Source organism: Mesoplodon bidens, assembly GCF_964165515.1.
Source record: "Mesoplodon bidens genome assembly, chromosome: 4".
NCBI lineage: Eukaryota > Metazoa > Chordata > Mammalia > Artiodactyla > Ziphiidae > Mesoplodon > Mesoplodon bidens.
The window spans coordinates 57,238,218-57,252,197 of NC_138160.1; the positions used below are offsets into that span (position 1 = coordinate 57,238,218).

Genomic DNA, 13,980 nt, shown 5'->3' on the forward strand with positions numbered 1-13,980 from the left:
AAATAAAAATAAAAAATAAAAATAAAAAAAAGAATCCGCCTGCCAATGCAAGGGACACGGGTTCGAGCCCTGGCCTGGGAAGATCCCACATGCCGCGGAGCAAGTAAGCCCATGTGCCACAACTACTGAGCCTGCGCTCTAGAGCCTGCAAGCCACAACTACTGAGCCCACGTGTCACAACTACTGAATCCTGCATGCCTAGAGCCTGTGCTCCGCAACAAGAGAAGCCACTGCAATGAGAAGCCTGTGCACTGCAACGAAGAGTAGCCCCTGCTCACCACAACTAGAGAAAGCCGGCGCGCAGCAACAAAGACCCAACACAACCAAAAATAAAAGAAACAAATAAATAGATAAATTTTAAAAAATAATAAAAGAAAATGAGTACAATCTCTTTAACCTGAGTATTATATTTTCTTATTTATATCTTCCTACTTCTAAAATGGATTTGAGGGAGTACCAATAAAGCAAGTGAAACTAAGATAAAAGAAGAGTTAGGTAATGAAAAGGGGAGGTAAATGTACCAGATCTTTTGGGTTAAGGGTAGATTTTGAACACAAAATATATCCTGAATTTCCTAGGAAGAGAACATGCTGAGTTATATAGTTCTCATTATCTGGTCTAACCGTTGCTTTCCTAGGCCACCTTAACTTTGGGGGCAACCAGTGATACTATTTTTTTTTTTTCCAGTGATACTATTAACAACAGCAATGATGTTAATCAATTAGTGCTTTAATATGCCTAAAAGAATGATCTTTCTCTATTTTATAGTTCCTTTTGCTGATAAACTTCATTACCAGTTTCCTGGGTTGGAGTGCATTTGAGTGCACACCATGTTGCTCTAGTGCATTCCTAATTCATAGTGAGATTTTTATCTAACCATGGGCTTTTTCTTTCATTAATTAAAGGGACCTTTAAGAAAGATTTTTTTTTTTCTTGAACTAGACTAGGCATGGACTAATTTACTTGGAACCAGTGTACAGTGTAATAGTCATGCTATTTCTGCAGAAGATGAGGCATTTTTTATATTCTTTATGTTCCTTTTTAAATGTTGATCTCTGATATAAGGAGAACAGAATGTTAAAGTTCTGTGAAGGCTAGAAGTTGATCGTATAGGGGAGCCCTCAGATGTGACTAATGATAAGTTTGTCAGTAGACTATTTCTTTTAGAAGCAGTTTATACTCTTCCATTAAAAGTTTAGTGTGCTCCCAGCAGGTCTTTGGGCAAAGTATAGAAAAGTAAAAATGGACCAGTGAATTACATCAATTTTCAATTTAAAAAAATTATTTATTTTATTCATTTTATTTTTGGCTGTCTTGGGTCTTCATTGCTATGCACAGGCTTTCCCTAGTTACGGTGAGTGGGGGCTACTCTTCGTTGCGGTGCGTGGACTTCTCATTGTGGTGGCTTCTCTTGTTGCGGAGCATGGGCTCTAGGCGCGCAGGCTTCAGTAGTTGTGGCATGTGGGCTCAGTAGTTGTGGCTCACGGGCTTAGTTGCTCTGTGGCATGTGGGGTTTTCCCGGACCAGGGCTCGAACCCATGTCCCCCTGCATTGGCAGGCGGATCCTTAACCACTGCGCCACCAGGGAAGTCCTTGATTTTCAAATTTTGAACCAACCTTCTATTCCTGTGATAAATCCCAATTAGTCATACTGTATTCTTCTTTGTATATGTTGCTGATTTTTGTAATATTTTCTTGAGGATTTTTTGCATCTTTGTTCATGAGGGTATTGGTTCATAATTTTCTTTTAGTGTCTTTGTGTTTTTGGTACCAAGGTTATGGTGGTCATAGAAAATGAGTTGGAAAGTGTTCCCTCTTGTTATCTGAGAAAATTTGTTTAAGATTAGTATTATTCCTGTTTTTAATGTTTGATAGAATTTACCAGTGAAACCATCTGGGCCTTTGGTTTCCTTTGGAGGAAGGGTTTTGATTATAAATGCAATTTCTTTAATACATATAGGGGTATTTATAGTTTCAGTTTTTTCTTGTGTCAGTTTAGATGCTAAGTTGTTGAATTTATAGGCATAAAAATTGCATACTGTTCACTTACCATTTTAATGTTTGTAGGATTTATAGTGATATATCTCACTGATTAATGATTTTTCTTTCTCTTTTCTTTTTCCTTGTCTTGCTAAAGGTTTTTGACTTCCAAAAGTCTTTTAATGAGCCAACTTTTAGCTATGTTAAGTTTTCAATTGTTTGTGTGTTTTCATTGGTTTTTAAAAAACTCTTTAGCATTTCTTTCCTTCTTCAGGCATACCTCGTTTTATTGCACGTCACAGATACTGCGTTTTTTTTTTTACAAATTGAAGTTTTGTGGCAAACCATCTGCATTGTCAGATGATGGTTAGCATTTTTTAACAAAATATTTTTAAATTAAGTATGTACATTGTTTTTTTAGACATAATGCTATTGTACACTTAATAGACTACTTCACTGTAATGTAAATGTAACTCTGTTGTGCACTGGGAAACCAAAAAAAAAAAAAAAACGCAAGAACGTGTGTGACTTACTTTATTGCGATATTCACTTTATTGCAGTGGTCTGGAACTGAACCTGCAATATCCTCAAGGTATGCCTGTATTTACTTTGGGTTTAATTTTCTCTGTTTTTTTCTAGCTTCCTTAGATGAAAACTTAGAACATAGATTTTAAACCCTTCTTTTTTAACGTAGAAATTTAAAGCTATACATTTTCATCTAAGCTGTAAATGTATCCCATAATATTGACACACTGTTTTCATTATCATTCAGTTAAAAATATTTTCTAGTCGCCCTTATGATTTCTTTTTTTTTAAAATATTTATTTATTTATTTTTGGCTGCATTGGGTCTTCGTTGCTGCGTGTGGGCTTTCTCGAGTTGTATCAAGTGGGGGCTACTCTTCGTTGTGGTGCATCTGCTTCTCATTGTGGTGGCTTCTCTTGTTGCAGGGCATGGGCTCCAGGCACATGGGCTCAGCAGTTGTGGCGCATGGGCTTAGTTGCTCCACGGCATGTGGGATCTTCCCAGACTAGGGCTTGAACCCGTGTCCCCTGCATTGGCAAGTGGATTCTTAACCACTGAGCCACCAGGGAAGTCCTTCCCTTGTGATTTCTTCCTTGACATGTCAATTGCTTAGAAGTGTGTTTAATTTCCAACATTGGGACATTTCTAAATATCTTACTGTTATTCTTTTCTTTGACATTCTGAATGTCAAAGGACATAATATGTAAGATTTCAAGCTTTTTGAAATTTCTTGAGATTTATTTTAAAACCTATCATACTTGCGGCACTTCTCTGGCGGTCCAGTGGTTAAGATTCTGTACTTCCACTGCAGGGGGTATGAGTTCGATCCCTGGTCAGGTTATAAGATCCCACATGATGCCCCGCATGGCCAAAAAAAAAAAAAAAAAAGCCTATCATACTCTCACCTTGGTCAGTGTGCACTTGAAATGAATGTATGTTCTGTAGTTGTTGGGTGTGGGGTCATCTAGTTCTGTCAGTTACTGAGAGAAGAAGTGACACGTCTAACCACAATTGCAGATTTGTGTTTCTCTCTTTAGATTGATCCATTTTTTTTCCTTTCCTTTTCTTTTCTTTTTTATTTTTGGCACACTCATTTATTTTTATTTATTTATTTTAAAAATTGAAGTCTAGTTGATTTACAATGCTGTGCCAATCTTTGCTGTACAGCAGTGACTCAGTTATACACATAGAGACATTCTTTTCCATTATGGTTTATTATCACAGGATATTGAATATAGATCCCTGTGCTACACAGTAGGACCTTGTTGTTTATCCATTCTAAATGTAATAGTTTGCATCTACCAACCCCATACTCCTAGTTCACCCTCTCCCCACCCTCCAACCCCCCAGGCAACCACAAGTCTGTTCTCTACATCTATGAGTCTGTTTCTGTTTTGTAGATAGGTTCATTGTATCTACAGGAAATGTTCATTGTATTCTTATGTTGCCCCTGATAAAAATAAAGCAAAATGTCTGTTTTACATCTCTGTTAATAACTTAATTCATTTATGTTTAATGTGATAATTGATATGGCTGTGTTTAAGTCTACCAGCTCACTATTTCCCATTCATTCCATCTGTTTTTTACTCATCTTTTCCTGCTTTATTTGGGGTTAATCAAATTTTTTTAGTATTATATTTTATTTCTATTGTACCTTTTTACTCTTTACATAATATCCTCTTAGAAGAAGAATTCTATTTACCTTCCATCCTTCATTCTATTACATGTTTTACTTCTACTTATAAACCCCACTACACATGAACTTATTTTAGCTTAGAGAGTGTTTTGTTTTTAACAGAAATTTAGTAGATTAAAGAAACTACAGTTAACCCTTGAATAATGCAGGAGTTAGGAATGTCGATCCTCCTTGCAGTCAAAAATCTGAGTATAACTTATAGTTGGCCTTTCATATCTGCGATTCCTCTGTATCTGCAGTTACGTATCCATGGATTCAGCCAAACTCGGATTGTGTAGTACTGTAGTATTTACTATTGAAAAAAATTCACATATTTAAGTGGACCCACACAGTTCAAAGTTAGGTTGTTCAAGAGTCAACTGTAGTCTTTAATATTTAGCCACATGTTTACCATTTCTGATGCTTTTCACTCCTTCTTGTAGTTCTGAATACCCTATCTGCTGTTTAAAGATTCTTTCAGCTTTCATTTTTCTGAAAGACTTTTTTTAGTCTCATTTTTGCTAGGTATACAAGTCTGGTTGGATAGTTTTTCCTTTCAGTGCATTTAAAATGTCATTCCATTGTCCACTGGCCTCCAGTGTTTCTGATGAAAAGTTAGCCATCACTCATGTCATTCATGTCATGAATTGCTTTTCTTTTTTGTTTTTTTTTTAATTTTTTTTGTTTTTTTTTAGTTTATTAATTAATTTATTTTTGCTGTGTTGGGTCTTCGTTTCTGTGCGAGAGCTTTCTCTAGTTGTGGCAAGCGGGGGCCATTCTTCATCGCGGTGCGCGGGCCTCTCACCATCGCGGTCTCTCTTGTTGTGGAGCACAGGCTCCAGATGCGCAGGCTTAGTAATTGTGGCTCACGGGCCCAGTTGCTCCGCGGCATGTGGGATCCTCCCAGACCAGGGCTCGAACCCCTGTCCCCTGCATCGGCAGGCAGACTCCCAACCACTGCGCCACCAGGGAAGCCCTTCTTTTTTGTTTTTAAGGTTTTCTTTTTTTTTTTTAATTTATTTTATTCAAGTGTAGTTGATTTGCAGTGTTGTGTTAATTTCTGCTGTACAGCAGAGTGATTCAGTTATACATATATATGAATTGCTTTTCTATGACTGCTTTCAAGATTTTTTCTTTAACTTTGGTGTTCAGCAGTTTGTTTATGATTTGCCCAAGAGTTGTTTTTTAAAAATGTTTTTTCTGCTTTGTTCCCTGCTTCTGGTACTCCGCTTACCTGTGTTAGTTTGCATGAAATTGTACTACAGATTACTAAAGCTCTGTCCATTTTTTTTCCCAGTCTTTTTTCTTTATTTCAGTTTGGTTAGTTTCTGGTATCATGTTTATATGTTCACTGATCCTGTCTTCTGCTATCTTCAGTCTGCTGTTAAGCCCATTCAGTGAATGTTTCATTTCTGATATTACACCTTTCATTTCTGTAATTTCACCTTGGTTATTTTTCTTGGTTTCCATTCCTCTGCTAAGATTTCTGTATCTGTTCATTCCATATTTTCCTTTAAATCCTTGAACATATAACAGGTGCTTTAACTTTCTCATCTGCTAATTTCAACATCTGGGTCATATTGGGATCTGTTTCTGTTGACTCTTTTTATTTCCTTGACTGCATCACATTTTCCTGTCTTTTCTCATGTCTTGTGGATTTTTTTTTTCAGTTGCATGTTGGACATTGTGGATATGTTGCACAGTGTCTGGATTATGTTTGTTTTTATTTTGTATTTTTTTCCTTTAAAGAGTGTTTAGTTCTAGAAGGCAGTTAATATATTGCCAACTCTCCTTATTCTTCCCAAGACTTGGTTTTAGGCTTTATTAAGACTGGTCCTTATTCTAGGTTTCTCATCTGAACTACAGAAAATAATTTGTTACTGTTTTCTAATTTTTTCTAAGGGTGGTCTTATTACACCATTCTAGGTGTACAGGAAAGAAGGTGATTCATTACATGTAGTATATCCCTTAGGGCATTAGGGCTTAATTCTCATGCTAGAACCTCAACTGAGAAAGGCTACTCTAGGGTGTGATCCCTGTCTCTAAGTGGTGGCTGTTCTGGTGTCTGAGGTGAATGTTTGGATGTTAACAAAATCTTTCCATTCATGTGGGAAGAACCCTGTCATCTCACTATGTTACGTGACCTCTAGTATCTTCTCTTTGCTCCCGTCCCTGTAATAGCTATTCTCCACTAGAGCTTATGCTCTGGGCATATGGAACCCAGACCAACAGCCTATGAGATACTTCTACCAGGCTTGTGAGACTCCTCTTTAAATAGCTCTTTTCTCTGTAGAACCCAGCCCCTAAAGATTATCTACTTCCTCAGCTCAGTAGGATCTCTGTTCTCTGTTTGGCCTTTTTCTCTCTTTCATTGGTTAGGAAATTTAGCCCAGGCAGACAGCCAGGGTGAACGTTGGTACATCTTTTGTGTTTCCCTTCTCTCTGGGATTGTGGGATTGTAGTCTTGCTCTGCCTATTGTCTAGTGCTTGAAAATAGTTGATGCACTTATTTTGTTTGGTGTTAAAGTTATTTATGTTGGGTTGGATATGTGGAACAAGCTCGTTACCAGTTTTTGTCAGGGCCAGAGATGGAAATTATGGGATTTATTTTATAATTGTGGAATTTGGCCTACAGGGGTTCCTGCCTATGAATTCAATGATTAATATCAGGGAATTCCCTGGTGGTCCAGTGGTTAGAACTCTGTGCTTTCACTGCTAGGGCCTGGATTTGATCCCTGGTCTGGGAACTAAGATCTCACAAGCTGTGTGGGGTGGCCAGAAAAAAAAATGATTAACATCAATACATTCTTCAAAAAAATTTTAAATTGTTCTGGATTACATTCTCAAGTAAAATATGATGTAGCAATGTTTTAGAATTGAATAAAGCCTAAAGCCTACTGGTATTTCTCTCAGGATGTTTAATTTAGTGATTGTAGTCTGTCACTTTTTATGTGACTTTTGTTACATGTGGACCTGACTTTTGTTAACTTTTGAGGAAATGTTTGAAGAATAATATGATCTTTTAAGGGAGAAAGGTGATCTTCCTTGAAAACTTCTATATTACTTGGTAATAAGTTTTATGAGGAAAAATAAAGAATGGAATAGAGGGATAATCTGTAGGTTGAAAGATGTTAGTCACATGAAGTTTTAAAAAAATAGGAAAGGCTAAACTGTAGGGCTTAAGGATGTACACTTGGATGATAAACAGTGAGGAAATGTAAGAAAGTGATTGCTTTAAAGTCAGGTTAGGACTCCCCTGGTGGTGCAGTGGTTAAGAATGCACCTGCCAATGCAGGGGACACAGGTTCGATCCCTGGTATGGGAAGATCCCACATGCCGTGGAGCAAGTAAGCCTGTGGGCCACAACTACTGAGCCTGTGCTCTAGAGCCTGTGAGCCACAACTGCTGAGCCCACGTGCCGCAACTACTGAAACCAGAGTGCCTAGAGCCCGTGCTCCACAACAAGAGAAGCCACCGCAAGGAGAAGGCTGTGCACCGCAGCGAAGAGTAGCCCCCACTCGCCACAAGTAGAGAAAGCCTGCGCGCAGCAACAAAGACCCAACACAGCCAATAAATAAATAAATAAATTAATTAATTAATTAATTAATAAAAAAATATAAAGTCAGGTTAGTGGGTAGTTTCTTTTGGAGGGAAGAAGGGGGCCGTGAAGAGATTCTTTATTTTGTGTGAATTTTCTCTCTTTTTTTTCAATAAAACGATTTTTGTATTTTTACTAAAAGCTTTTAGACCACTGATCTCTAGAAGGGAGAGATTGGCTGATCGTTCCCTCCTGCAGGGTGTGTTTGTGTATGTGTATGCCCTCAGACTTTCTAATGACCTTAGGATGCATTGAACCCTAAACCTTAACCATCTCCATCTTAAAGGAGGTAATCTGGAGTGGAATTGGGAATGGGGCTCTTTGGTACTCAGAAAAGCATGAGGAAATGTCCCTTAATATAAAGAAGTTTCTAAACATAAACTTGGCCTGCTTCAAACTTTTGCTTAGTTGTTTCTTTACAGTTTCCCCTCCATGCCATTAAAAACAGAATAATAATGTAAGAGGTTTAACTTGATATGAATATACTAGTTTTTAAAGAGTTAATACTGGTTAGCTTAATTGATTACAGTTTGATCTGTTTCCATGCTAGTTGACTTTATTTTTTTTCTATCCTCTGTAAATCCAGTTTCCATTGCTAATTCATGTTATTGATCATAAAGGGGAGTACAGAGCTCAGTATAAATCTTTCATTTCTATTTTTTAAAAGGTAAGGGTTTAAGTAACTCGCCTATTAGCAAAGACGTATTATTTATTAGAGAATCATATGTTATTATAAGAATTTTATTTTGATGCTTTTTTTAAAGACATAATCTGCACTTGTTTAATGGGAGAAAATTACCAAAGGGTTTTTGTTTTGTTTTGTTAACAGAATAAATTTAAACGTGAAGAGAAAACAAATGGATGGAGAATAGACAAAGCATTCCGTAAGTATTAAGACCTCTTTCACAAGGAATCATTTGGAGATTCTAAAAAATGACCAATGTTTTGTCTTTGGTTCCAGTGTGTTTTAGATTTGTTTCATCCCTATATTGTCATAGGAAGAGTAAGACTGGAAATTTTTCTCTTTAGCAGTTCAGGTCTGGCAGTTGATACAGATCTATAGGCAAGGGAATAGCTAAAACATCAAAAAGCAAGTAAGCAGAGTTCTGAGTCCAAGAAATTAGGGGGACTGAAGATACTATTTCTAAGTGCTCTTTATTCTGGGGGAACTGTATTGAAGAAGTTAATTGTTTCTGGAAGATATTACACTATAGATGATTCCTTACCTACTGTGGTAAGTCTGTCATTCAGTCAGTAATACAGACCACCTGCTGTGTGCTAGTCACTGTTGAAGGCATTGAGGATATCATAGTGAACAGGGCAGATGGAGAATCCTGCTTTTAGAGCCTTAAGTCTAATTGGATGGAGGAGGAATATAATTGGTAAGCAGGATAATTTCAGATAGTGATTAATTTCTAAGAATAAAAAAGAGGGAGTTGGGGTGGGTGTTTAGATTGGGTATTAAGGGAAGTTCTGTCTGAAGAGGTGATGTTTTTTTAAAAAATAAATTTATTTGTTTTATTTATTTATTTTTGGCTGCATTGGGTCTTTGATGCTGCACGCGGGCTTTTCTCTAGTTGCGGCGAGCGGGGGCTACTATTTGTTGCTGTGCGCAGGCGTCTCACTGCGGTGGCTTCTCTTGTTGTGGAGCACGGGCTCTAGGTGCACGGGCTTCAGTAGTTGTGGCTCGCAGGCTCAGTAGTTGTGGCTCGTGGGCTCTAGAGCCCAGGCTCTGTAGTTGTGGCGCACAGGCTTAGCTGCTCTGCAGCATGTAGGATCTTCCTGGACCAGGGCTCGAACCTGTGTCCCCTGCATTGGCAGGCAGATTCTTAACCACTGTGCCATCAGGGAAGCCCCTGAAGAGGTGACGTTTGAATTTAGACTTGATTTGAAGTAATGATGTATACCTTTCAGCTTTTAACTAATAGCCTCATTAAAATGAACATTGTTTCTTTTTAAGTCCAGAGAACTACATCAAGGGATCTGTAAAGAAAAACAGAATTAAATGTACTATTTAAAGTAGTTCCTGTATTCTTTGTTTGGAATATAATTACCAACATTTCATGGTTAATAAGTGTATTCAGTGTTCATTTGCCATAGTGCTAATCTTAGAAAAAAATTCTAAAGAGAGGTACTTAGATTGTATAGCATGTACATTTATTTTATGAGTAGACACAGAGGTAGATGATTTTAAAGGTAGATTTATACCTTTAAAATTCACTGTTTGATGCTTTGTAGTGGAAATTGTTAAAACAAACAAACAAACAAACCCAAATGGTGTTTTTTAGAACTTATCTTTTTTTTTTTTTTTTTTTTTTTTTTTTTTTTTTGCTGTACGCGGGCCTCTCACTGCTGTGGCCTCTCCCGTTGCGGAGCACAGGCTCCGGACACACAGGCTCCGCGGCCATGGCTCGCGGGCCCAGCCGCTCCGCGGCATGTGGGATCTTCCGGGATAGGGGCACGAACCCGTGTCCCCTGCATCGGCAGGCGGACTCTCAACCACTGCGCCACCAGGGAAGCCCTAGAACTTATCTTTTTAATTCCTCTGAGAACTATATGGATTATTTTAGTGCTGTGTTTTTCAGAATCATTTGTGTGGAAGGTCAGAACAGATAAAAAGCTGGGTCCACAATAAAATAGGGCTTTCAAGAATCTCAGGTTTGGGCTTAGTTTCCTGAGGCTAATTTATTTTTGTTTTGGTATATACCTCTTTTTCTGAGGCCATCTTGTAATCATCTTGTAATCAAAACAATATTGGAGCTTATGTATATAGAGCACCATTTTCCCTGTATTCACCCCTCTTTATTCACTGTATTTGTAGACATAGAGCTGAGGCAAGGATTGACTGACTCCTGGAGTGGATTCATTCTGGTTTGTTCATAGATTACTCTTTCTGATATAATACTGTTAATAGGTATTTAGTGAGAGTGGTCCTGATCAATATTCATTTACTATCCTCTTCGCTGATATTTGGAAGAATAAGAGTTAATAGTGAAAGAGTTGTATAAAGTGAGGACATAAAGTGGTGGATAGGCTTTTGAGGACTTCTTAATCATCCTAGCCTTTTAAAAAAGTATATTTATAATTATGGACAGTGCAATTTATAGTTTGAGTTTTGACAAAGAGTACACCTGTGTAACCACCACACAAAACAAGCCATGGAACATTTTCATCACTCCAGCGAGGCCACTTCTTTCCCTTTCTAGTCAATCTCCACTCCTAATCCTGACCCAGGCAACTACTATTTTCATTTGAATCATCATAGGTTAGTTTATCTTGTGCTAGGACGTCTTATTCATAGAATCATACAGTATATACTCTTTTATGTTTGGCTTCTTTCACTCAGCATGTTTTTGAGATTCACCTATATTATTGCTTGTATCAGTAGTTCCTTTTCTTTTTTTTATTTTTTAAACTAATATAGTTTGTTCCTTTTTATTGCTCAGTGGTGTTCTGTTGTGTGACTGTACTATAGTGATTAGAGTTCTTTGTCCGTTCTCCTGCTAAGCCCATTCGCTTTTGATGTTATACTTAAGAAAAATTAAAACTTGAAAGTTCTTTTCCTTTTTTTAAAATAAAAACTTGAAGTTTCTTTTTTTTTTTTAAACAGAGGAAAAGCGCCCTTTTGACTTCGATTTTTTTGCTCATTTGCTTCAGAAAGTTCTTGCTGAAGAAGAGAAAAGAAAACAAAAATCTGTTAAAAATCAGACTTCAAAGGAGAAGAAGTCCTCTAAATCACGGAAAAATGTAAAAGGTATTTATTTAAAAGAAAGTGTGTTATTTTACTTAATAATAATAGGCTTGCAATATTGTCCCTCAAGTCTTAGGGTGTTCATATGTAGTTCAGGTAGTTGAGATCATCAGGACATCCGATTGGAGGGAATTGATTTTTCTTCAATCTTCTAGTTATCTGGCCCCAAACAGCAACTCCCTTTTAAATTTTATAATTGGATGGCTGGGCTATTTGACATCTTTCTTGCATTGAGGGCATAGTTGTAGCTAATAAAGGAGCATCAGAATATTGGGGTGTCATGTTTGGTTACTTATTATCATTTTTCTCTGTAAAACAAATCTGGCACAAAAGTCTAAAAAAAAAAAGGAACTCTAATACTTTGGGCTTGTGACTCAACTGTGTTGTTTGAGCACACCTTATTTCTGAGGGTTAATGTTGACTTGTACCAGGTAGGAAATTGTTTATATGTGGGTATTTCTATTTTTAGGCTTATATTTTCTTAACTGTTTGAATTCTGATCTGAGGACAATGTTTAGCTATAATCACATAATTTAAAGAATCTTTGAACTACAGGGAACCTTATATATTAATTATACATTCCAGCCCCTTTCCTTTTGTTTGAATAACGCAGAAATAACCTCAGTGATCCTAAGTCATTTTTTCCTAAGGTCTCACTGTCTTAGTAGTGGTACAGGCAGGACTCAAGCTACGACTGTGAGAGCCTGTGTAGGGGGACCCCAAGAGCACCCCCAGGTTCAATTATTTGCTAGGACTCACAGGATTCAGCATATAGTTGTACAGACAACTGAGATTTATTACAATGAAAGTATACAGAGCAAAATTGGCAAAGGGAAAGGCACATAGGTCAAAGTCTAGGGAAAAGAAAGAAAGCTTCCAAGAATCCTCTCCCAGTAGAGTCACACAGGATGTGCTTAATTCCCCAACAACAAGTAGGAATGAGGTATGTAAAAAGCTGTCTACCAGGGAAGCTTGTTAGAAAGTCAGCACCCAAGATTTTTATTAGAGGTTGGTCATGTAGATACCTTCTTCCTGGAATGTACCAGAATTCAAAACTCCCAAAAGGAAAGCATTTGTTCAGCATAAACCACATTGTTTGTTTAAACAATTTAGGTATAGCGAGCCCCTTTTGTCAGTTAGGCTGGTGGGAACTCTCCCCAAACCCAAGTTTCCAGACACAACCCAAGGGCCAGCCTTTTAAGGAGGCCTTTCAAAGGAGAGCAGTGAGGCCTGCTTTGTTAACTCCTTCTGCACAGAGCCAATATAGAACTTCTTTTTCTAGAGCATAGTGCCCCTATCTTTTTAAAAGTAGTATTGATAACTGCAAAGTTATTTCATTCTTTAGTCATTTTTTTTACGTACATAGCCCTGGGAAATTAAAATAGATATATTAATCTATCACTAACCTTGTGGTTATTATGTTACAGTGATAGCATGAGTAACTCACTATATCTTATTTAATGTGAGAACTTTTCAGGCACTTTGTTACAAGTCTCAGAATTTAAAAATTGCTGATTATTATTCTGATAAAGAAATCTAGCATATTTTCTTAGTTTTAAAATCTTGTTTTGACTTTTTCTGAATAAAAATAAATAACATTTTATTATTTTTGTTTTTTAAAATGTAATTCATTATTTTCATTTTTTGATACAGTTAACTATTAATATGCCTTCAAAAAAAGGCACTAGAAATTGTTTAAAAATATTTGTTAATAAGGTTGTTCATTGAAAAACAAAAAATACTTGAACTCTCTCTTGTACTCTGCCCTCAAAGTCTTAGCTTTCTTAGGGATGATTGTTAGTAAACTCTTTTCTATGCCTATATATGTGTATGTGTCTTAGAGTATATGTAATTGTTTTTCTTAAAATAAAAGTGTGGTGATACTGTGCATATTGTTCTGCAACTTGATTTTTTTTTAAGGCAACAATATTTTTTGAAATCTTGTACATGACTACATACAAACCTACCTCATTGTTATTTGCTGCATGGATTTCTATAGCATAAATATATTATAACATATTTAGTCATTCTCTATTGGACAGTTTAGGTTGTCTTTAAATTTTCACTCAGACATCCTTAAGTGTTTATCTTCTCCACCTTGAAGAATTTTTCTGTAGGCTGTTTTTATATTTATAACAATTTCTCTTACTTTAAGTGAAAAAAGTTGCCAGTGAAAGAGTGAATGATAATCCAGATGAGTCTGTGAGCACTAGAATTTCAGACACAGAAGGATCTCAAAAGGATGCTCAGACAGTTGAAGAAGAACAACAGTCTCTGACTTTATCAGGACAGGATTCAGAACAGAATGCATTAGAACAAGATATAAATCAAAAGAAAAGAAGAAAGAATCAGGATGAAGGTAGTGAACAAGAGGTAAATCTTTCAGGAAATGCCACTGTTCAGCCAGGCTCTTCTAAAGGAGAAAAACACAAAAGTAAGTGTATTACATAT

The 13,980-nt window shown here is 36.8% G+C and overlaps 1 protein-coding gene across 4 annotated transcripts in view; it reads left to right on the forward strand.

Moving 5' to 3' along the window:
- The window catches only part of BDP1 (BDP1 general transcription factor IIIB subunit), a 95,620-nt gene that overhangs the window by 11,996 nt on the left and 69,644 nt on the right, over positions 1 to 13,980 (forward strand). For all 4 annotated transcript variants that reach the window (XM_081233556.1, XM_081233557.1, XM_081233558.1 and 1 more), the window contains exons 8-10: positions 8,608 to 8,662; positions 11,389 to 11,532; positions 13,685 to 13,963. In XM_081233556.1, the coding sequence (XP_081089682.1) occupies positions 8,608 to 8,662; positions 11,389 to 11,532; positions 13,685 to 13,963 (478 nt within the window). The remainder of the gene's footprint in view (positions 1 to 8,607; positions 8,663 to 11,388; positions 11,533 to 13,684; positions 13,964 to 13,980) is intronic.